This window comes from Phycodurus eques, chromosome 7, assembly GCF_024500275.1.
Source record: "Phycodurus eques isolate BA_2022a chromosome 7, UOR_Pequ_1.1, whole genome shotgun sequence".
NCBI lineage: Eukaryota > Metazoa > Chordata > Actinopteri > Syngnathiformes > Syngnathidae > Phycodurus > Phycodurus eques.
This window is the reverse complement of record NC_084531.1, coordinates 5,232,426-5,257,580: the sequence shown is the minus strand read 5'-3', so window position 1 is coordinate 5,257,580 and position 25,155 is coordinate 5,232,426. Positions and strand designations below refer to the sequence as shown.

General features: G+C 43.1%; 1 protein-coding gene across 2 annotated transcripts in view; it reads right to left on the bottom strand.

The window, feature by feature from the left end:
• The window catches only part of clcn2c (chloride channel 2c), a 138,608-nt gene that overhangs the window by 59,172 nt on the left and 54,281 nt on the right, over nucleotides 1-25,155 (bottom strand). For both annotated transcript variants that reach the window (XM_061681625.1, XM_061681624.1), the window contains exons 3-6: nucleotides 10,495-10,626; nucleotides 10,178-10,306; nucleotides 9,399-9,532; nucleotides 1,441-1,518 (exon numbers count right to left, since the gene is read on the bottom strand). In XM_061681625.1, coding sequence (XP_061537609.1) covers nucleotides 1,441-1,518; nucleotides 9,399-9,532; nucleotides 10,178-10,306; nucleotides 10,495-10,626 — 473 coding nt within the window. The remainder of the gene's footprint in view (nucleotides 1-1,440; nucleotides 1,519-9,398; nucleotides 9,533-10,177; nucleotides 10,307-10,494; nucleotides 10,627-25,155) is intronic.

Here is a 25,155-nt window from a genome sequence, read left to right as displayed (position 1 = left end):
ATGGTTGTTTGTTTATATGTGCCCTGCGATTGGCTGGCAACCAGTTCAGGGTATACCCCGCCTCCTGCCCGATGATAGCTGGGATTGGCTCCAGCACTCCCGCGACCGTTGTGAGGATAAGCGGCTCAGAAAATGGATGGATGGATGTTCTAAAACAAACAAACAAACAAACAAACAAATAAATAAACTTGGGTTGCCTAGCCCAAGACAATTTTGGGATGTTATACTTAAAGTACATTATTTGTTAAAATGGTTCACTGGCATAATTTACAGTGTAGTTTGTACAAATTAACTTAATATCGCCATTTAGTCCTGCAACTGGCTGGCAACCAGTCCAGGGTGTAACTCCTCTTCTTGCCCATAGTCAGCTGGGATAGAAAATGTCTCATTGGATGGATGTCTCCAATTATCTTGGCTTTATCTAAACTAACTTGAAGAATGTGTTCCACATTATTAGGCACATACTGTTTTTGTTCCTTTCAGAACTAGCCTTCTTCAATAATATTTGGGATTATCTAAGAAAACAAAAACTTTTTTATGCTAAATTACTCAGAATACAGTGTTTCACATTATTATGCAGAACAATTTAAAAAAAAAACATCTGTCACAAAACATACAGTTACATAAAGATAAGGACATTGAAGCCCCTCTTTGATATCACCTCAGTTAACTCTCTCAGCCATTGAACTTGTCCATGGATAGTTTCTGCTTGCATCTGGGAGGAATTATTTTACTGTGGCGGGACCAATTCTTTTTATGTCATGGCAGGAAATGGTCAGTTATAAAATCCACATATTTTGCAGGTCATTTTGACACCTTCAGGCAGCCTCAGGGGCAAACCATCTCACTCCCTATTATTTCAGTGCCAAACATCACTCCGACAAATCCTAGCTGACATCGCAGCCTTGTTGGGAGTTAGACATAATGGCCATGCACCAACCATCCAAAGCTCCATCCATCTGGACAATCTAAAGTAGCAGGTCATTCATCAGTGAATGAAATTGGAATTGAATTGAATTTCTGAGCCCACTGCAAACATTCTTTTCTCGCAAGATTGGTTAGGGGTGGCTGAAATACAGCTTTATGCATGACTGCAAGTTTTTGGAGGATCTTGCATTGAGAAGACTCATGAGACTCCAGGATGTTTAAATGCTTGCTGCTCAACGGTGCCTTTTTTTCTCTCTCTCCTAATACAATCCATTGCCTGAGAGAAACATCCCTAATTTTCTATTTACTAAGCTCACCTGGGAAACTAATTATCAAACATGTTTAAGATTTGTATCAGTGATTTAAACTAAAAAAAAATTCTTAAACTTAAAACCGTTGTGCGCAGCTTTATTTACATGAAGCAACACATGAAAAGGTGTTCAGACAGCAAATCTAAACATGGAGCAGTCTAAAAATTTATTTTGTGAAAAGTAAAGTAGAAAAAACACTGACCTCATAAATTCCTCCAAATAAAGACATAAACTTGCTGAGGAGAGCTGCACACAAACTGGCGATGTGGACAAATGGACCCTAGAGAGGAAAAGGGCATAAAAAATAAATCCAACAGATACAAGAATAAATACTAGGAGATTAAAATTACAGCATGAATACTGTTAACATAAGAATTCATTAACAAAAGTACAAAGGCAACACCAGAAGATGCAAACCACCTAACTGCAAGAAGGAAATCAATGCTGTAATTTGGTTAAAAAAAAAAAAAAAATGATGAAAAATTCTACAAAAAAGTTTTATTGACTGATGAAACCAATATTAACCTTTACTGGAAGTGATTGAAATACTAAAGTATGGTGAAACACTTCTCTGAGATGGTCTCACTAATCTGCATTGATGGTATAACACAGAGGTGTCAAACTAATTTTTGCTGTGGGCCACATTGTAGTTATGGTTTCCCTCGGAGGGCCGTCATCAGAATCAGAATCAGAATCATCTTTATTTGCCAAGTATGTCCAAAACACACAAGGAATTTGTCTCCGGTAGTTGGAGCCGCTCTAGTACAACAGACAGTCAATTTACAGAACACTTTGGGGACATAAAGACATTGACAAAAAACAATTGTGCAAAAAGATGCAGAGTCCTCTAGCACTTAGAGCAGTTCGAACGACTAATATTGCAATAGTCCGGTGCAATGACCATTGTGCAAAGGGCGCTGAGACTTCAAGGAGTGTATGCGGTTTAAAGTGACGAGTAGTGCGATCATCTGGGACAATGTTGGTTGTGCAAATGTTACAGATACTCCTCAATCAGTGTGCAAATGGAGAAGATGCTACTCTGGCATGAGTGGCCAGTATATGCAAATAGTGCAGCATGGCGAGACAACTACAGTGAGTGCACGAGTAATACATAATTGGCCCCACAGAAATATGACAACGAACTCAAGTCAAAAAATTGCCAGCTTGTTGTAATGGAATTATAGGTTAGGTGTTTAAGAAGTTGATCGCAAGAGGGAAGAAGCTGTTGGAATGTCTACTAGTTCTAGTTTGCGTCGATCGGTAGCGCCTACCTGAGGGAAGGAGCTGGAAGAGCTGGTGACCGGGGTGCAGACGGTCCGAGAGGATTTTGCACGCCCTTGTCTTAGTTCTGGCAGCGTGCAAGTCCTCAATGGTGGGTAGGGGGGTACCGACAATCCTTTCAGCAGTTTTGATTGTCCGTTGCAGTCGGAGTTTGTCCTTTTTTGTAGCAGCACCAAACCAGACTGTGATGGAAGAACACAGGACCGATTCGATGACCGCTGTGTAGAACTGTCTCAGCAGCTCCGGTGGCAGGCCGTGCTTTCTCAGAAGCCGCAGGAAGTACATCCTCTGCTGGGCCTTTTTGAGGACGGAGTTGATGTTGTTCGCCCACTTCAGGTCCTGAGAGATTGTAATTCCCAGGAACTTGAAGGTCTCGACGGTTGACACAAGGCAGCTGGACAACGTGAGGGGCAGCTGTGGCGAAGGATGCCTCCTGAAGTCCACGATCATCTCTACCGTCTTGAGCGTGTTCAGCTCCAGGTTGTGTCGGCCGCACCACAGCTCCACCCGCTCCGCTTCCTGTCGATATGCAGACTCGTTACCGTCCTTGATGAGGCCGATGACAGTGGTGTCATCTGCAAACTTCAGGAGCTTGACAGTCGGGTTCGCTGAGGTGCAGTCGTTCGTGTAGAGAGAGAAGAGCAGCGGAGAGAGGACACAACCTTGGGGCGCCCCAGTGCTGATGCTGCGTGTGGATGAGGTGGCCTCCCCCAGCCTGACCTGCTGTGTCCTGCCCGTCAGAAAGCTGTAAATCCACTGGCAGATGGCAGGTGAGACGCTGAGCTGGAGAAGCTTGGTTGAAAGGAGTTCAGGGATGATGGTGTTGAACGCTGAGCTGAAGTCCACGAACAGGATCCTCGCGTAGGTCCCTGCACTGTCGAGGTGTTCTAGGATGAAGTGCAGTCCCATGTTGACTGCATCATCCGCAGACCTGTTCGCTTGGTAGGCAAACTGCAGGGGGTCCAGCAGGGGACCTGTGACACTCTTGAAGTGGTCCAGCACGAGACGTTCAAAGGACTTCATGACCACAGATGTCAAAGCGACAGACCTGTAGTCATTCAGACCAGAGATTGCAGGTTTCTTGGGGACTGGAATGATGGTGGAGCATTTGAAGCAGGATGGAACTTCGCACATTTCCAAAGATCTGTTAAAGATCTGAGTGAAGACTGGAGCGAGCTGGTCTGGGCAGACTTTGAGGCAGGATGGGGACACATGGTCCGGTCCTGTTGCTTTGTTAATCTTCTGTTGTTTGAAGATGCGTCTCACATCCTGTTCACGGATTGTTAACGCAGAAGTCAGAGGTGTGGTTGTGGTCGCGGGTGCGGCCGGGTGGGTGTGTGGAGTGAAACTGTCCTTTTCAAATCTGCAATAGAAGGTATTCAAGTCGTTGGCTAGTGTGCTATTGTTCTCAGCTTGGGGGGATCGTCGCTTGTAATTAGTCAGCGATTGGAATGCACGCCAGACTGATTTTGAGTCGTTCGCGCTAAACTGTTTTTCCAACTTTGCTGCATAGATCCTCTTTGCAATGTTAATTTCTTTAGTAAGCTGGTTTCTAGCTCGATTATACAGGGCCCTGTCCCCGCTCTGATATGTATCTTCCTTAGCTTGGCGAAGCTGCTTAAGTTTAGCAGTGAACCACGGCTTGTTGTTGTTGAATGTCCGAAATGATTTTGTTGGTACACAAACCTCTTCACAGAAACTGATATAGGATGTGACAGTGTCCGTATATTCATCCAGGCTGCCGGCTGAATTTTCAAAGACACTCCAGTCTGTGCAGTCTAAACAGCTTTGAAGTTCCATCTTTGCTTCATTGGTCCACTTTTTGACTGTTTTCACTGTAGGCTTCGCACATTTAAGTTCTTGCTTGTACGTCGGTATTAAGTGAATTAAGCAGTGATCAGACGAGCCCAGGGCTGCACGAGGTATAGCACGGTATGCGTTTTTTTACCGTAGTGTAGCAGTGGTCTAAAGTATTATTTTCCCTGGTAGGACAGTCGATGTGCTGCTTGTATTTAGGGAGTTCGTGGTTGAGTTTAGCTTTGTTAAAGTCCCCGAGAATAATGAGGGGTGAGTCAGGGTGTTTTTTTTTCAATTTCGTTGACTTGTTCGGCGAGCGTTAGCAATGCGGCATTCGTGTTAGCTTGCGGTGTAATATAGACTGCAGCCAGTATAAACGATGCAAACTCACGTGGCGAGTAAAATGGTTTACAGTTCAAAAACAGCGACTCCAAATGCGGGCTGCAGTGTGTGCTGAGCACCGTGACGTCCGTACACCATTTTTCATTTATATGGAGGCATATCCTGCCACCCTTCGTTTTCCCCGATGATTCCATGTCGCGGTCCGCTCGATGAATGTTGAAGCCGGGAAGCATGACGGCGCCATGGGGTACAGCGTCGCAAAGCCAGGTCTCCGTGAAGCACATGGCCGCGGAACGTCCGAAGTCTTTACTGGTCTTTAACAGAAGATGAAGCTCGTCCATTTTGTTGGGTAGGCAGCGTACATTCGCGAGGTGGATCGACGGGAACGCCAATCTATGTCCTCTCCTGCGGAGTTTCACCTGAATGCCGGCTCGTTTTCCTCTGTGGCGCCGCTTCCGCATCCATGCGCCGAAAACCGCGGACGCCGCTCCGGTGAGTAACTCGGGGAAAAAACTGAGCGGATTTTCGGAAGTTGGTGACAGAAAGTCCGGAGTAGCCTCCTTGATGGTTAGCAGGTCTCCCCTTGTGTAAGTGAGTCGTGTAAGGTCCCCTTAGACGGACGAAAAACACAAAAACAAAGACAATACTAGAGAGCGCGTTACCGAGGAGACCACACTGGTAGGCGCCATCTTGGCCGGGAACACATATACAGTAAATGTACAATTGCCTCATGTTATTAACATATACACAAAAATAAAAAAATAAATCGATGAATAACTATATTTGAAACCAGAAGTGAGTAAAAAGTTGTTAATTCAGTATATTTTGAAATGGGGATAGGTAACAAAAAGGTTTGCAATCAACGTTGTATAAAAGGGAAGACGATTTGCAATGTTGTTATTTTAGCAAGAAACATGAATTTGACGCACTTGATTTGCTTTCGCGGGCCACATAAATTGATGTGACGGGCCAGATGTGGCCCCCGGGCCTTGAGTTTGACACCTGTAACACAATGACAAAATCTATAAAATCCTTTTGTCTGCCAATTTATAGAAAAATCAACCAAACTCATTGGAGATATCCTTCATCATGCAGAAAGACAATGACCCAAAACACACTACCAAAACAACGTAGGAGTTTACCAAGGGCATGAAGTGGAATATTTTTGGACAATCGGACAACTCATTGGCCCACAAAACAAGCAACTGTTTGCAGTCACAGCCTGGACAAGCATCATTAAAGAATGCAAATGATTGCTGCCATCAATGCAGTCACAGGCAGTTATTGCAAAAAAAAAAAAAAAAGATTTAAAACTAAATCTTACACTCTCTTTGAGGTCTACCTGTTCCAATGCTTTTGCTCATCTACAAATGTGGTCTTTGTTACAAATATTGCTAAGTTTTGTTGCCTGGTTAAAAAAAATAAAAAATTGCTCTCGAACCCAAAGCCTTTTTTTTTTTTTTTTTTTTTAACTTTCAGTATACAGTTGAAATACAAGAATTGGCCTCACTGCTCCAACAAATATGGAAGGGACTGTCTGTCATCAGACAAGACAGTGTACAAGTCCATGAAAAAAACCCTCTCTTTTAACATAAACATCTGCATGATCATGTTGCATACACTTGCCAAAATATCTGTTTGCCTCTCACTGGGTATAAAAAAGTGTCTCCAATCAAAAGAGAGTTGTCCTTGTTGCTCTCGCTCATTTCTGTGGACCTGTACCTGAACATACAGTGGGTACGAAAAGTATTCAGACCCCCTTCAATTTTTCACTCTTTGTTATATTGCAGCCATTTGCTAAAATCATTTGTTATTTTTTTCCCCTCATCAATGTACACACAGCACCCCATATTGACAAAAAAAAACTGAATTGTTGAAATGTTTGCAGATTTATTAAAAAAGAAAAACTGAAATATCACACAGCCATAAGTATTCAGACCCTTTCCTCAGTATTGAGGAGAAGCACCCTTTTGAGCTAACACAGTCATGAGTCTTTTTGGGAATGATGCTTTTTTTCACGTGTGAAGTTTTTCACACATGGCTTTGGGATCCTCTGCCATTCCCCCTTGCAGATCCTCTCCAGTTCTGTCAGGTCAGATGGTGAACATTGGTGGACAGCCATTTTCAGGTCTCTCAAGAGATGCTCAATTGGGTATAAGTCGGGGTGCTGGCTGGGCCATTCAAGAACAGTCTCGGAGTTGTTCTGAAGGCACTCCTTTGTTATTTTAACTGTGTCCTTATGGTCATTGTCTTGTTGGAAGGTGAACCTTCGGCCCAGTCTGAGGTCCAGAGCACTCTGGAAAAGGTTTTCATCCAGGATATCCCTGTACTTGGCCGCATTCATCTTTCCTTCGATTGAAACCATTCGTCTGGTCCCTCCAGCTGAAAAACACCCCCACAGCATGATGCTGCCACTACCATGCTTCACTGTTGGGACTGTATTGGACAGGTGAGGAGCAGTGCCTGGTTTTTATCCACACATGCCACTTAGAATTATGGCCAGCAATTTCTATTTTGGTCTCATCAGACCAGAGAATCTTATTTCTCACTATCTTGGAGTCCTTCAGGTGTTTTTGAGCAAACTCCTTTCATGTGTCTTGCACTGAGGAGAGGCTTCCGTCGGGCCACTGTGCCATAAAGCCCCGACTGGTGGAGGGCTGCAGTGATGGTTGACTTTCTAGAACTTTCTCCCATCCCCTGACTGGATCTCTGGAGCTCAGCCACAGTGATCTTTGTGTTCTACATTACCTCTCTCACCAAGGCTCTTCTCACCTGATTACTCAGTTTGGCCGGACGGCCAGCTCTAGGAAGGGTTCTGGTCATCCCAAACATCTTCCACTTAAGGATTATGGAGGCCACTGTGCTCTTAGGAACCTTAAGTGCAGCAGAAATTGTTTTGTAACCTTGGCCAGATCTGTGACTGGCCACAATTCTGTCTCTGAGCGCTTCAGGCAGTTCCTTTGACCTCATGATTCTCATTTGCTCTGACATGCACTGTGAGGTGTAAGGTCTTATATACAGAGGTGTGTGGCTTTCCTAATAAAGTCCAATCAGTATAATCAAACACAGCTGGACTCCAATGAAGTTGTAGAACCATCTCAAGGAAGATCAGAAGAAATGGACAGCACCCGAGTTAAATATATGAGTGCCACAGCAAAGGGTCTGAACACTTATCTTTTTTAATAACTGCAAAAAGTATTTTTCTGCTGGTGGAATTCAATGCTCACGTGGGCATTCGACAGTGAGACCTGGAGGGGTGTGACTGGGAGGAACGGGCCCCCCGACCAGAACCCGAGCAGTGTTCTGTGACTGGACTTCTGTGTTCATCACGGCTTGTCCATAACAAACACCATGTTCAAACATGAGGGTGTCCGTATGTGCACTCGGCACCAGGACACCCTAGGTTGTAGTTCGATGATAGACTTTGTGGTCGTGTCATCAGACTTGTGGCCGCATGTCTTGGATACTCGGGTGAAGAGAGGGGCGGAGCTGTAAACTGATCACCACCTGCTGGTGAGTTGGCTCCAATGGTGGAGGTAGATGCCGGTCCAACCTAGCAGACCCAAACGTATTGTGAGGGTCTGCTGGGAACGTCTGGCAGAATCCCCTGTCAGAAGACGTTTCAACTCCCACCTCCGGCAGAACTTCACCACCCACCTCATGTAGAACGACACCCACGTCCCAGAGGAGGCGGGGGACATTGATCCCGAGTCCAGCTCTACACAAAATCAGCACCTCCAAATCAGAGACCATGGTCCTCAGTCGGAAAAGGGTGGTGTGCCCTCTCCAGGAGTGGTTCTAGTATCTTGGAGTCTTGTTCAAGAGTGATGGAAGAATGGAACGGGAGATCGACAGGCGGATCGGTGCAAGTCTGCAGTGACGCAGACTTTGTATCGGTCCTTTGTGGTGAAGAAGGAGCTAAGCCGAAAGCCGAAGCTCTCTTACCGGTTGATCAACGTTTCTACCCTCACCTATCGTCACAAGCTGTGGGTCGTGAACAAAAGAACAAGATCCCGGATACAAGTGGCTGAAATGACTTTCCGCCGCAGAGTGTCCAGGCTCTCCCTTAGAGATAGGGTGAGAAGCTCGGTCATCCGGGAGGGGCTCAGACCACATTGAGAGGAACCAGATGAGGTGGCTAGGGCATCTGATTAGGATGCCTCCTGGACGCCTCCCTGATGAGGTGTTCCAGGCATGTGCCACCGGGAGAACACCCTGGGGACGATCCAGGACATGCTGGAAAAACGACATCTCCCGGCTGGTCTGGGAACGCCTCAGGATCCCCTCGGAAGAGGTGGATGAGGTAGCTGGGGAGAGGGAAGTCTGGGCGTCCCTGCTAAAGCTCCTGCACCCGCGACCCGACCTCGGATAAGCGGACTGAAAATGGATGGATGGATGGATGAAAAGTTGTAAGGTGCCAACAAAGAACACCACACTTCCATTCCAATACTCAAGGAGAATTCTGACAATCAGATAGTGGATTCTTTTTCCAGAAGCCTCCTGGCTAGAGTGCTTCTAGATGACCCACCACATGAGTTTTTCCAATCAAACGAGTCAGACAGATATGTGCAGAATTGTTCACCTATGGCGGAGTGCCTTTATAATACTGTGTTTACCCACTCCAACAACAGTTGCTCTTACACTGTTTCCACTGTGCCCTATGTCAATTTCTAATGACTGGACTTGACCTAACAGTTGTTATTCGGGGCTGACTAGTCTGGCTCAGTGTGTAAGTGTTACCTCCTTGCCCAGCGGCATTCCACTGCCCAGGGCACAAGTCAGGCCGATGACTTTAGCCACAAACGTTTTGAAGGTGAGGTACTCCTTCAGCACCACTCCTCGCAAGATGGTCTTCATCTCTGGAATACCTGAACCTAAAGGGAGCAAAGCATGTGGAAAAATAAAAACTCATCCACCAGTGGCTTAATTCTGAGCCCCTCCGTAGATGACCAAGCTTCTCATCCTATCTCTAAGGGAGAGACTGGACACCCTATATTGCACTGTACTTTAAAGTAACAAAGAATATTGTGCTCATATTGTTGCAGAAATCAAACTGTTAACGAACAGGACTCCAGAGTCACACACAAATCCAGCTTGACTTCTAGTACAATCAGATTCATATGAATTTCATAGCGCTATGGCAGAATTATTCTCTCTTCTCCCTTTATTTAAACCTGTCATATTCTGTTACGGCGTATACAGCTACAAGAGAGCAGTGACATGACATAGAAGTTGGTTTCTATCTATATTATGTGAATTAGGAAGGCAATGCTACACCCTGTGAAGGAGGGATTCATGCAAGAGGTCGCAGATAGGACTGCAGCACTAGTGTGTGGTGGGATGATACCTTATTTCACTGTGATGGATAATCTCAAATAGCAATACAGAAGATCTTAAGTTACATAGCCTCCTAGTTATGTGCCATGCCATAATAGTAAACACAGTATATTCTCAGCAAATTTTCCAGAAAATTGCATTTACTTGTACATTTCCTGATTTTTGTGTTTAATTAATCGTACCAACAGCCTGCGGCGCGAGAATCTGAGTGAAGCCAGCAGAGAAGGTGATGAGGACTACAGGGTATGTGACCCAAGCCAGGTACTGCAGGAAAACGTTACTGTCCAGGCCGCCATACATCCACTTCTGTGCTGTGGAAACACATACACCAACCAACACCAGAATTAAACAAACTATTATAAAACAAAGACCATTCATGCTAGTTATAAAGATTGTATCATGTCAAAGTGATAGCTCTATGGACTTTACATGCACACATGCATTAAGAAAACACAAATTCACTATTGCTCCTTATGTCTAGCTGTTCAACATGTCTCACCTTGTAGGCAGATGGCAATGCAGAAATCCACTACCCAGCTGACCAATGCCATGAGGAGACCCAGCAGGATAAGGAAGATCCAGTCCTCCCCGACCCTCGAGATCAGGAACTTCTGGCAGCGAACCGTGCAAACTAAAGGCAAGACAAGAAGACAGCATGCTCAGCTTCAAAGATCGCATACAGCACATACAACTTATACATACAGTACAGGTTATTGAACACAATAGTGGAAAAAAAGTTTTAAAATGATTTATCTTTATCTCATTCTTATACGTAAAAAAATCCCTGGCATTTGAACAGGGTTGGGTTTACTTTTCATATCCAATGCAGCTTGCTTGGTAGGCTACATAACATTTTGTTGCCTGCTTGCGAGCCGTATCGTATTAAAAGAATGTGAACATACCTCTCAAGCAAGCCTGAGACGAACGTCCTCTCCCGAGCACTGGTGACCACCAACACACATTTTCCCCCATTTTGTTCTTGTAATACAGTTGGCGCAATCCACTCTTGTTGTTCTCGCCATAATAACGAGTGTATCCGATCGCATTTGAGTTGACAAGATAAAGCCCAATGATCGTAGAAAACAGGATGCGGTGATATCGGAATACAAGATTTTATTGCAGTAGTCTGACAGTAAAATTGTGAAAGAGCGAATTTGTCTTGTAGTCTGATCCACGCATTACATGTGTTTTCTGTCCCACACCGCTGCCATGTTTGTTTTTTTCTAAAATAACTTTACTGGTGGTCAGATATTTACAGTACCACGTCAAAAACATGCTTGGACCCTTTTCTTCACTTCCTTACCAGACTCACCATTGCTCTGGACTGTTGACCCCAAATATTTCGATAGAGTCCTCCACCCTTACTATCTTTTATACCTGTAGCCTCACTCTTCCCCCTCCACCCCTCTCATTTATGCGTGTATATTCAGTCTTACTTCAGCTAATCTTCATTCATCTCCTTTCCAGTGCATGCCTCCACCTTTCTAACTGTTCCTCCACCTGCTCCCTGCTTTCAAAATGTCATCTGCGAAGATCCTCATCTGTCAGCCTATCCCTCACCACTGCAAACAGGAAGGGGCTCAGAGCTGATTCATGATGCAGTCCAACCTCCACCTTAAATTCCTCTGTCACCACCTACAGCACACCTCACCACTGTTCTGCTGCCCTCTTACATGTCCTGTATTATTCTAACATACTTCTCTGCCACTCCAGACCTCCGCATGCAGTGCCACAGTTACTCTCTGGGTACTCTGTCATAGGCTTTCGCTACAAAGACACAATGTAGCTCCTTCTGACCTTCTCTGTACTTCTCCATCAACACCCTCAAGGCAAAAAAAAATGCATCTGTGGTACTCTGTCTAGGCATGAACCGATACTATCACAAATACTCACTTCTGTCCTGAGTCTAGCTTCCACAACTCTTTCCCATAACTTCATTGTGTGGCTCATCAACTTTATTCCTCTATAGTTCAGCTCTGCACATAACCCCTTGCTCTTAAAAGGGGCACCAGCACACTTTTCCTCCATTCCTCAGGCATCTTATCACCTGCTAGAATTCTGCTGAACAAACTGGTCAAAAACTCCACATTCACCTATCCTAGATGCTTCTATACCTCCACAGGTGTCATCAGGGCCAAGTGCCTTTCCATTGTTCGTCCTCTTTAGTGCCTTTCTAACTTCCCCCTTACTAAACATTGCTACTTCTCTCATTTTTCTCATTCATCAACTCCTCAAAGTATTCTTTCAATGTATCCAGCACATTACTGGCATCCATCACATTACTGGCATCAGTCAACACATTTCCTTCTCTGTCCTTAATCACCCTAACCTGCTGCACATACTTCCCATCTATATCCTTGTCTTGCCCACCTCTATAGATCTTCTTTCTGCCTCTTCTGGAAGAAAGGGTTCACGACAGCCATTTCCATCCTTTTTGCAAAGTCTACCACCATCTGTCCCTCCAAGTTCCTTTCCTGGACGCCAAACTTACCCATCACTTCTTCATCACCCCTGTTTCCTTCAGCAACATGTCCAGTACAATCTGCACAAATCAGGACTCTCTCTCTGTCTGTAATGCTCAGAACTACTTCGTCTAGCTCTCTAGCGCTTGGTCACATCCTACCTGTGGGACATAACCACTAATAATATTAACAAAATAGTTTATCTTATCCACTCTTACATTAAAAAACTAAATAGATTCCATATTATCAAAGTGTAATTGTACAGTGTTTTAACAAAATCATTCTGATACAAATAATGTTCCTAGTAATCCATTTTTTAAATTATAAAAGAACATATTCACTCTCATTTACGCAGTGTCCCTGAACGCTTCTCGTACACTCAGGCAGCTGCGGTGTTCTATTCTAAAGAGCAAAACAGTAAATGCAGCAACATTTTTCCCATATCCTCATTTAGTTATCATACAAGGAGATAAGTATAAAACACTCTGGGCCACACAGTGTGTTGTTTGAAGCATTATAATTTACCCTAACATCGGTGCCAAGCTTATTAGCATGTCCAAACAGGTTCCTCTGCTGGTCACTTAATAATATTACAGTTGATTGACTGTTTATTAATACAGTAAACCAACATCGTGGCGGATCCTGCGATGTGACTGTTGTGCACATGAACATCGTAATGACGATGCTCAAACAATATATCGTGCAGCCCGAGTATCCAAGTTCTCCCTCAGAAATAGGGTAAGAAGCTCGATCATGCGGACGTGGCACAGAGTCAAGCCGCTGCTCTTCCGCATCAAGGAGGAGCCAGATGAGATGGCTCGGGCATCAGGTTCACGACAGCCATTTACATCCTTTTTGCGAAGTCTACCACCATCTGTCCCTCCAAGTTCCTTTCCTGGATGCCGAACATACCCATCACTTCTTCATCACCCCTGTTTCCTTCACCAACATGTACAGTACAATCTGCAAAAATTACGACTCTCTCTCTGTCTGGGATGCTCAGAACTACTTTGTCTAGCTCCTTCCAGAATTTCTTTATCACCTCTAGGTCACATCCTACCTGTGGGACACCCAGTGTGCTAAAATTGAACACCCTTGCTTGTCAAATGTACGAACATGTACTTCCATTAATCCACAAAAGTGGCAAAAAAGGACAACTGATCGTGTTGAAAATGTTTCACCTTAATTGAAAAGTAGCTGAAATTTAGAAGCCCTTTGGATTACAACTTAAATGTTTCCAGCAACCAACGAGAAGTCCAGTTGCCATTTATTTAAGTTTTGTTCATTACCATGACCTACAGTAGAAAATTGTGAATCTTCATGGGCCAATCTATTAGAATAGATTCATACATAAATTTGTGTTATGTTTTGTTTTTAATTCCATTCAAGCTGCATGTCTCGGTTCATTGATGACTCTAAACTGTCCATAGGTGTGGATGTCAGTATGAATGGTTGTCTGTATATGTGCCAGTGATTGGCTGTCAGACCATTCCACGGTGTACCCCACCTCTTGCCCAAACTCAGCTGAGATGGGCTCCAGCTGACCCGTGACCCTCAAGAGGACAAGCGGTTTCGAAAACTGATTGATGGATGTATTCAGTTGCTTCTTTTTTGTGGATCTAGCTGCCGCTACATTTTTCTCATCTAAAAAGAATTCTCTATTGGGCTGAGATAAGGACACTCGCATGGTTGTTGTTGTTTTTTGCCTTCAGTTCTTAAGTATTGAGTTGATTTTTGCAGTAACACTCAGTAAGACAACTGAAGTGCATGAAAGCAGATTATTTCCTTGTACAGAATGGCTGTTATAACTGGGTTACTGGTGTTTATTGATGATGCAACAGCTGACAGAAGTAACAAAATCAGGTATGTGGAACTTCCACACGCAAGTTGCTGCATCTAATCCCAACTTCTTTTCAAAGCGTCAATTGCGTGAGACTCAAACTGCAGTCACCATGCACAGCTAACGAGCAAGAATACAGTGTAACACACTAGCTACATGCGAAAGTCGGTCTAAAGACGTCAATGCCGTTTACCGGGGATGGGTGGGGGAGGTCTTGTGCAGTTTGTGTGTGATCGTCAAGCCTCTGTATAACTGCAATGAGGAATGGACAACAGACAAACATAATGGCGGAAAAGAGAGAAGACAAAATGGAAAAAAATCTTTAAAAAAAATAAAATAAAAAAAATAAAAAAACTTTCGGTACTATAAATTTATTGTGCCAAGGCAAGAAAAAAATTCATGCGACCGCAGGAATGACGCCTTAGATCATGCGGGGAAATAAGGTTGACGCTCCGAGCCAATCGCTTTGTTGCAAAGCGATCATGCAAAATGCCGGCCCATACATATGGCGAGATGGTCTCGGCCGCTTGCCGAGCTTCATCACGAGCTTCCTCCGATGAAGATCGACGAAGTCCGTTGAAGGTAACTCGTTTGTAGCTCGCTTTAGCTACATTTAGCAAGCAAACATGCTCCTTCAATCCTTGTTACATAAAAACATAATTTAGTCTCACTAGTTCACATTACAATATAACATCCGTTGCCAGTACTGATATGAATCGTCCATCAATTCAACACCCGCGAGTCAAACGTCTTTTACGATTGCGACGAAGACGTTCGACTCCCATCCCAGTATGCAGTGCAGACAAAAAAGGTAATTGAAATTTTTTTTTCCTCCATGTCCCACGACAGCAATTTCAACAATGTATTTTTATAGTAATAGTTATATTTCTAAACTGCACAGGTTGTGCTTTGAGCAGAAGTAATGACTGGTTTCAAGGAGAATGACAACCACACAAAATCCCATTCACTGCCAACAGAAGAATAAAATCCATATGTGGATAACATTTTGCTAGATTTTATGCGCAAGGTAATAAAAACAGACTATTGAGCACACGGTAGAGGAGGAGAATTTGGAGGAAAAAAGGGCAAGTGTGGGAGTCTCATTTGTTCATGCATTGTTGTCCAATGTAAATTCTGTACATAGTTATACTTGTACAGTAAATAAATTATTTTTCTGTCAAAAGTACTTTCTCAGTGTTGTTTTATGTTCAGATGTTTGAGATTTTCACAAAAGTAAACAAATATTGGTGTCAAAGTCATTGTTCTGGTTTATATGTCTGCTTTCACAAAAAGGCTGTTTTCTCCCTTTTTTTCTTCCAGAAACAGATTTGTCTGAAAGTAGCCTATATTTAACTGGTGATTACTAAAGAACAGTATAAGCTAGAGACAAACTTTTTTTCTGATGAAAGAAGAGAGTCTGATCTTTCATTTGGTGGTTTTGTTTTTTACATCGTCATAGTACATAATATTCTGTGGGGGTTGAAAAATCAGTGAAATTGCTCGAAAATGCAGTCTATGGCTTCCCTGCTCAGGAAACTGCTAGCAGTGAATGAGTTAATAAAAACAATTACCATTTAAAATTTGCCTTTTATGTTTACTTGGGCTATTCAATTCTGATATTTACATGTTTGATGATTTTAAGCATTAAGGTGGGGAAACTATGCAAAAACAAAACTTGAGAAGGGGTCAAATACTTTTTTCACTGCTTTTTATATTGATATTTTTCTGTAGGACAAACTGTTCCAAAATCCAAAAGAAAAAAAATCTGAGTTTAACCAGTAATCAGTGAGAAACTGTGTTTGTCCTAAGAGATTCCACTCTAATTACAGTCACAGTGTACATCCCATTGACGTCTGCCAGAATACCTGTGTAAGCCACACAGCATGTGAGGCAAAACAGAAAAACGGGTGTCCACCAAATAAAAGTTTGCAGTATATGTGCTTGATGAAAATGTTCCTCACTGGCTGTGTGATTAATGTGCAAAAAAACTCCAATCAGACCACTGTAAAGTAAGTCAATTCATTCCCTGGATTAAAGCCTAGTGGACCAAAAGGCCAGGGGCCTGTGTCTTCATTAAATCTTCTCTTTCTTCCAGCATTCATTTTATACCTCAAATCCTAAGACCTTTGCCATCAACTGCCCCATCATTCCCCCTCCCTTTCCTGCGATACATCCAGCCATTTTTGCTCCCTACTCTTACTCTTACACTCTCTTGCTCACCCACACACCAAACCCCAACTACTCATCTCTGCTGTTGCAGTGTCACCAATTGCAATCCTCTGCAGACATATGTGGATTGAATTACATTTTATCATGCCTTATCACCTTTAAAAGAATTTCGTTACTGTACGACTGTTGTCCGTACAAGGCGCTACTGACATTTAGCCTATGTGATTACATATATATGGAAGGGGGTGAGGGGACTCACAGCATTGTAGAACAAACATATTTACCAGCTCCTTTTCTCAGGTTCTGGATACAGTTCATGGAAGAATCTACATTATATATATTTAGTGGTTATATTGTAAATACAGTATACATTTGTATTCCTGTGTGTAGCCTTGGCACATTTGTCTGTTCTTATGGAGACATGGGATGCATTGATCATCATAGGTGTCTGCAGTTTAGGCCTAATACGGACCATTCATAGCTCTCTCTCTCGCTTTCTCGCGCTCTCTCTCTCTCTCACATGCACACAAAACGAAAGACATTGAGAGTTCTTTATTTCTTTCCATTAGCGCTTGGGGCAAGCTGTAATAAGGCCAGGATGAGGACGTTAGTCAACACACAGCAGAAGCACTATGGAGATTGGGTAGAAAGATATTTTTTATGTTACCTGTGAAATTGTTAGAGGCATGAGGTAAACACCTTTTTGTACCTAAAATCAAATTATAAAAAAATAACTAAAAATTGTACTGTCAGGTTTTATATATGAGGTGTGTCAGAAAGGTTCTAGGACTGGTGTCACAAAAGATGTATTTCAAATTGTCATGGGTGTGTGTTATGGTTGTTGTCTTCCCTGTCTTAGACACACCTGCTCCCGAGAGCATCTTCCCCACCTGGGCCTCGTTTACCCTAATTACACCATGCATTTAACCTCGTGTCTCATTCTTTCTGGTCGACAGTTTGTTGGACTTTGTTGTCACGTTTCAGCATTCCTTGTTTCCACGTCAACGACTCATCGTAAGCCTAGACCCTGTTCTGATTATTGACCTTGCCTTTTTTCCCCTCACGTTTTTTGGATACTGTTGCCTTTGCGGATTGCCTGCCTGTGTACCGACCTCTGCCCGTTTATTAAACCTCTCTTTTTGAAACTGTCCATTTGAATTGGAGTCGTGCATTCTGGGTCCTGTCCATGACACAAATAAGAAATACCAAAGTTTTCCCTGTCGAAAGTGATCCCCCTGGGGTGTAACACACTTTTCCCAGCCTTCTCAGGGCATACTGAACAGGCACATTGTCATGGTGAAGCAGCCACGAGTTGTCTTGTTGCAATTTTCGCCTCTTCTCACGCACTGAACGAAGCAAACACCGCAGGATCTCAGACATGTTCGTTGATCGCCTGGCCCACATTGAAGGGGAAAACTCGGAGTTTGTTGTTTGGGTTTGAAATCTCTCATTTGTAACACCAGTCTTGGAATGTTACTAACACACCTTGAATGAGGACATGATAAAAAAAAATTGTAAGTAATACTTACTTGGTCTTAAAAAATAACCTAAGATATAATGAGGTGTAATGTATTAAAAAACGAAGCCAAAATGTAGAAGCAGTGTGTGAATAATGTACAACTTCAGCTGCAATAACATTGTATTTATTTTTTTATTTTTTTAATGACATTATCCCGCTCTCATATTGTAAAGACATTTTGTCCCACTCTACTTACTAGGTATTTAAGCAGCAGATATTGTTCATGTATAGCTCTTTCATGGTCCAGTCACAGTATTTCAGTCAGCCATCACAACACCTGAAGTCTTTTCATTTTTGCTTGGGTGCTTGGGATCATTGTCATGCTGAATTATTTGGGCCATGTGGTCTGACAAATAAGCCACATTTAATGAATCAGACAGAGTCCCAACAAGTGATACATTTTCATTTAGTTTTGATGAACCATAATCTGGCTTCCATTTCCAACACTGATTGTCTACACAAAAAGGTGATATCTGACATCGTAGCAGCACCGAGACAGATTGAGCAGAGTACTGGGGTGCCAGTTGAACTTATCTCTGACCAAGTAAAACAAATTGCAAGAATTCCTCTCTCCAAAATAATCCATGTTATTTTTAAGAGCGCATTTTATTTTATTTTTTCCTGTTTTTACTTCCCATTGCAAAATAAAATACATAAATGAAAACTATTTGCTGAGTAATCAACTAAAATCAGCCTGTCAAGCCATACCATAAATAAAGGAACCTTGCTATAATAGAGTACTGCAACCATATACCCAACAAAAGGGTCCTGAAAAGGGATTACAATGGAAATAGCACAAAAATTGTGCACCGATACAAAACTCAACTGAATTGGGTGGATGTGGGGCAATGGCATCACATTTGACACATCTGGCTGCAAGTTAACATCTAAATTCCAGTGATGTGACTGTTATTTCACAAACAACTGCTTCTGTGTTTTGGCCATGTCTTTGTCAATAAAAACAAGATGAGGTATAATGTGCTGTTATCTGATGTTATATGAAATAACCTAATTTTAAGACTTTGTAGGGACCAAGTGTTATTTTACCTAGTCGAGATGGTTAAAACCTTAACTGAAATTTGTGCTGTACTTTCTATCGCACATCGTTTCTTTTCGTACTTCTAATTTATCTGAGCTTTAATTTAAAGACAAATGCCATTTAATTTGTTTAAAGTGTGGATGTCATTATTATGTTCCAAAGCAAGTGGAAACGGAGCATTTCTCAAGCCAACATATTAAATATTAGTGAGCAGCAATGCAGGTTTAATGAAGTTGGAAGTTAAAGGGACATTTCTTGTTTCACTTGTTTACCAGAGATAAAGTCCTGGGCTGGTGCTTCCAGAACATATGGATACCCTGACCCTGGAGGACAGATAAACCATAGACCATAGTTATCACAAGCAGGTATGTGTGGTTGTACAACAAAACAGATAGCAAACATCCATCCATCCATCTATTTTCTTTCACCGCTTATCCTCACTAGGGTCGCGGGCACCCTGAACCGGTTGCCAGCCAATCGCAGGGCACATAGAAACAAACAACCATTCATAATTATGCATTGTAGGTTGATTGAAGACTCGAAATTGCCCGTAGGTGTGAATGTGAGTGCGAATGGTAGTTCAGAATCAGAATCAGAATCATCTTTATTTGCCAAGTATGTCCAAAAAACACACAAGTAATTTGTCTCCGGTAGTTGGAGCCGCTCTAGTACGACAACAGACAGTCAATTGACAGAGAACACTTTTCAGACATAAAGACATTGACAAAAAACAGTCACTGAGCAATAAAGGGTTAATAGTTATCTGGTAATGCCGGTAATTTTTTTTAATTATTATTATTTTTTTATATATATATGTGTCCTGCGATTGGCTGGCGACCAGTTCAGCGTGTATCCCGCCTCTCGTCCGAAGATAGCTGGGATAGGCTCCAGCACGCCCGCGACCCGAGTGAGGATAAGCGGTACAGAAAATGGATGGATGGATAAAAAGTCAAACAACTGGTACAGCCCAGATGATATCAATATGCCCAATATTTACAAAAAAAAAAGTATTCTGGATCAGAAGGAGTCGGCGTTTTGTGTGCTTTGTCAGAATTAGAGAAGATGGATATGACATCCATTACTATGAAAAGTGACACATATGCCTTACTCAAAGGTGTGAGGGGACACAGCAGAAGGCCACAACAGACCACAGTGAAAGCCAAAATCCAAAGACTGGCAAACCAGTAACTGAATCATAATCAGTGGATGTTTGTGTATTTTATGCACTGTCAATTTTAAATAATGTCCTAATTTTGGCAAAAAAAAAAAAACGCAGGAAATAAAATTTTATATATATATATATATATATATATATTAATCGATTAATTGAAAAAATAATCAACAGATTAATCAATTATTCAAATAACCATTAGTTGGAGCCTTAGTAGTGAGTCTGGACTGTATGAAACTGAGACTCCATCAGATAGCTAATGAGTCAAGAGAGTTGGAGACCTTTTCCCTCAATTTGGAGTAGGCAGAGCCCAAAGACCTCTCCACACATGACCACAGAAACCCCCACTACAACAGTAAGAACTGCCTCAGAAGAAGCTTCAAGAAAGAGTAGTTTCTTTTTTATTGATCTTGTACGGCGGCTCTTATGATTGCAATTAATGCATATTTGGTACTCTGACATTCAAGGTTTCATCTGTTCTGTTTTCCAGGATAAAATGTAAGAGAACAAATTGAATGACGCCCGTATCCCTCTTTCTAGCCTGAGTGTTGGCGTTAGTATACCGTACAATGTATCATGTGTCCAAACATCTCTTTACATCAACCTTCAATCCTTGCTTGATCCACCCTTTTAGTAGGATCAGGACAATCCTGATCTTCAGTATCAAAAAAGGTCAAAAAAGTTTGCATGATTTAAAAAAGATTTCAATTTTCTTAGCAGCCCGCAGCATAGACTAAAATTTGACTCAGGGTTCTTTATAACCAGTATCGATATCAAACCTATGAACTAAAAGGCAATGTGTGTGGAACTAACTCAACTGACTTAATATTTGTTAATTAATATTTTATATAAAAATTTGATTTAGCATTGTTAAAATAGTTAGCAAGCAAGTTTTAACTTGACTTCCTGTTTAAACATGTACCCTTTCGTGTTGAACGGCATGCACCGGAACTCAGCATTTTGGCACAAAAGGTAACGTCACACGACACCGGTGAAAACGAAAGTAAAACGAGACGGCATGAGAAAGAGTAATGAATGGAACCAAATGCTCTGTAAAACGCTGATTCCTTTACCTACCCACCGATGAGGCACAAGGTTAATGTTTGTGATACTGTGAGACAACGTTTATGTGAATTTTGTCCCAATTCATTGTGATGTAAAGTTGCTAGTTTGACCTTCGGTGAAGTTTTAGCTCAATGTTAAGCTTGTAATGCGACTGTTTCTACTTCCCAGTATGGTAAAATAATGTATCTTATATTTTTGTGTCTGTCATCAGCTCTTACATTGATTTTAAGACAAAAATAAACACTAAAAACCATCATTACAAGAGTGTAACCCACCATTTAACTTGTTAGCTGCCTCAATGGTGGTATAGACAAATTTTATTGTTTCACACTCACCCAATTGACGTCACTGAAGTTCCGCGCAGTGTAGGCTGAGGCTCGGCGCGAGAGGGGGAACGTCAGACTTCCACACTTTGCCAAAACCTCCTTTGAACAATATAATCTTATTCCAAGTGTTTTTTTTTATTCCACTGAGGCGACTGGTCATCTATTTTAACAAAGTTAAGAAACACTTGTTCGTCGCCGCATTTGGGCACAAGCACGTCTTCGTGGGCATTCTTCTTCCGGGGGAACCGGAATGGAGAAATGGAATACTCCCGGTTCCCATCTGTTCTCTATTCTCGATGCCCAACCCTATCAGTTCATAGTTCATAATTTTGAACTAAGTTCACTCGTCAAAGAAGGAAGTAGTTCACAGTTCTTCACAGTTCAGTTAATTTCTAAGATAAACATTTTAGATTTTAAAAAATCTGGATATAAAAAAAAATACATAAATAAGAAGACATCACCTTTTGTAAGAATTAAGCAATTTTTCTTGTGACTTGAAGATGTGACTGACTGATATGTTTCTTTTGCCCTATGTCCTATTGCACTGACTAGTCAACAATACATATCACTGAACGGTTAACGCTGAGTTTATGATTCAGGTTTAGCTTTCAGCAAAGAAAACCTTTATAACAGTTTGAGGTGTAACCAACATGAATACCAGACAGCTGTTTTAAGGCCTGTTAGACACAAGGATTTTTCAAATCTTAAAAGATTATTTATCTGTGACATACCCCACACATGAAGATAAAAAAAAAAAAATCAGTAATTTAACAGTTTATTGTGTGTGGTGGGCGCCGAAAATCTTGACACAGGACACCACACACAAAGATTTGGTTCCGATCTCTAAGTTTCGCGTGATTACACGTGATCTTACAAAAACATAGACGAGCAGACACTTCCGGGTATGCGTGTGGTGTTTCCGAGGGGACTGGAGGCACGACCACTCATCAAAAAAAATACTTCGTGTGGAAAATACATATTGCTGTACATATAACCCACTTTTATACAAAATACGACATCGGGTAGGACATGTTTGTTTTTTGTTTCGTTTTTGTTTTTTACAGGGCGCCTCTTTGATTGGCTCCGTTTCACGTCACAATTCTCAGCACCATGACTTGGCTTTCCCCAAACACACATTAAGTTTTCGTCTTAAATATTGAACACGTTCATTAATTAAGATTTTCGGCCCTGACCTGTTTCGGGCCCTAAAATCGACACACACCTCAGACCTAAGGACAATCTTATGGAATAATCTTATAAGATATAAGATTGTCTGACGTGAGACGAGCCCTCCTCTCTCAAGGATCTCATCGCCCTTTCAATCAGTCTGGATAACAGACTGCAAAAGAGAGCACGTGAGAGGGGGGTTTGCTTGCGTAAATACCTACCCACTCCTAGCGCCACGCCGTCAGCTTCACACCCGCCTCCCGCACCGTCTTCCGCACCCCCTTCATTACCCGTAGCCACCGAAGAGCCTATGCAAGTTGCTAAGACACGTCTAGATCCACAGGAGCGTCAGCGTCGTATCTCCCAGCGGCTGTGTATCTACTGCGATCAATCCGGTCACTTTATTTCTTCGTGCCCCCTGCAAACAAAAGACCAGGCTCACCGCGACCCGAGAGCGTCGTGGTGAGCCAAAACTCCTTTCCCCCTAGCTCTCCCTCTCGCATGACCGTTCCCGCCTGCATTATAGTTCCTACACATAATACCCCCATCACTGCCCTCATTGATTCCAGTGCTGATGACAATTTCATTCATAAAGCCATAATTCACCAGCTCCAAATCCCTCTCCAACCACTTCCATCCCCTAAGAAAGTCACAACCCTGGATGGCCGAATAATTTCCCCTATCACACTCCTCATTTCCGGCAATCATCGCGAGAATATCTCACTCTTTGTCATTCCTTCCCCTTAGACCCCCCTAGTACTTGGTATTTCCTGGCTCAGACTTCACAACCCCGCCATAAATTGGACGCATTTATTCATTAGAGGATGGAGCCCTCATTGTCATTCCCACCGTCTGCTCTCTGCTTTACACCTTCTGAAGACCCACCACCTTTTGCCGCCCCAGTGGACGTCTCACTAATTCCGCAAGAATATCATGACCTCTCCCCAGTTTTCAGCAAGAACTAGGCTGTCTCCCTGCCCCCCACCACCGGTACGATTGTGCCATAGACCTCTTGCCGGGAGCTCCACTTCCCAAAAGCCGACTCTACAACCTCTCCCGTCCCGAGAAGAACGCTACGGAGGATTACATTCGCGACTCCTTGGCTGCTGGATTTATACGCCCCTCCTTGTCTCTGGTCGGGGCTGGATTTTTTCTTCGTGGTGAAAAAGGATACCACTCTCCGCCCATGCATTGACTACAGAGGACTCAATGATGTCACCGTGAAGAATAAATCTCCACTTCTCCTCATCTACCCCTCGTTTGAACCCCTTTGTGACGCCCACATTTTTACCAAATTGGACCTCCGTACCGCCTACCACCTTATCCGTATCCGAGAGGGGGACGAATGGAAGACCGCCTTCAATACCCCTCTCGGACATTTTGAGTATCTGGTCATGCCGTTCTGGTTAACCAACGCCACCGCAGTTTTCCAAACGTTCATGACGTCCTCCGCGACATGTTGAATCAGTTCGTGTTCCTATACCACGACGATATCCTCATTTTCTCCCGCTCCCCCGAAGAACACCGCATCCATGTACACAAAGTCCTCCAGCGCCTCCTCGAGAGCCAGCTACATGTCAAACCGGAGAAATGCAAGTTCCACCACATTTCTTCAGTTACATCATTGCGAAAGGACAATTACAACCGGACAACGCCAAGATACAAGCCATCACCGACTGGCCCATCCCCGCAACCCGGAAAGACCTCCAAAGCTTCCTCGGTTTTATCAACTTCTACCGTCGATTCATCCGCAACTACAGCCAGGTCGCACTTCTCCTCACCAGCCTCACATCCACCACCTCCCCTTTTCAGTGGACCCCGGCAGCCTCTCAAGCATTCAATAAACTCAAATCCGTATTCACCGATGCTCCCATTCTGCAGCATCCTGACCCCTGCCTCCAGTTTGTGGTGGAGGTTGACGCCTCAGACTCCGGAGCTGGAGCTGTCCTCTTACAGCAGGACCCCACGACCCAGAAATTACACCCCTGCGCCTTTTTTTCCCGTCGCCTATCCCCAGCAGAGAGAAATTACAATGTCGGCAACCGAGAACTACTGGCCATAGACTGGGCCCTGGAGGAGTGGAAGCACTGGCTGGAAGGGACTGTAAAATCATTTCTCATTTGGACAGACCACAAAAACATCGCTTACCTCTGTTCCGCAAAACGGAGGTAAGCGAGCTTGTCGGGCAATCCCCGACAAGCTCGCTGGGCACTATTCCTCAGCAGGTTCAATTACAGTCTTTCCTTCCATCCCGGTTCCCGTAACACCAAGGCAGACTCCCTATCCCGTATTCACTCACCATCCTCCGGTTCAGCAGAACCCGAACCCATTCTTCCGTCCACCTGCTTCGTTGGAGATCGAGCAGTTGGTCAAGGAGGCTCAAAAAGACCAACCCGATCTCA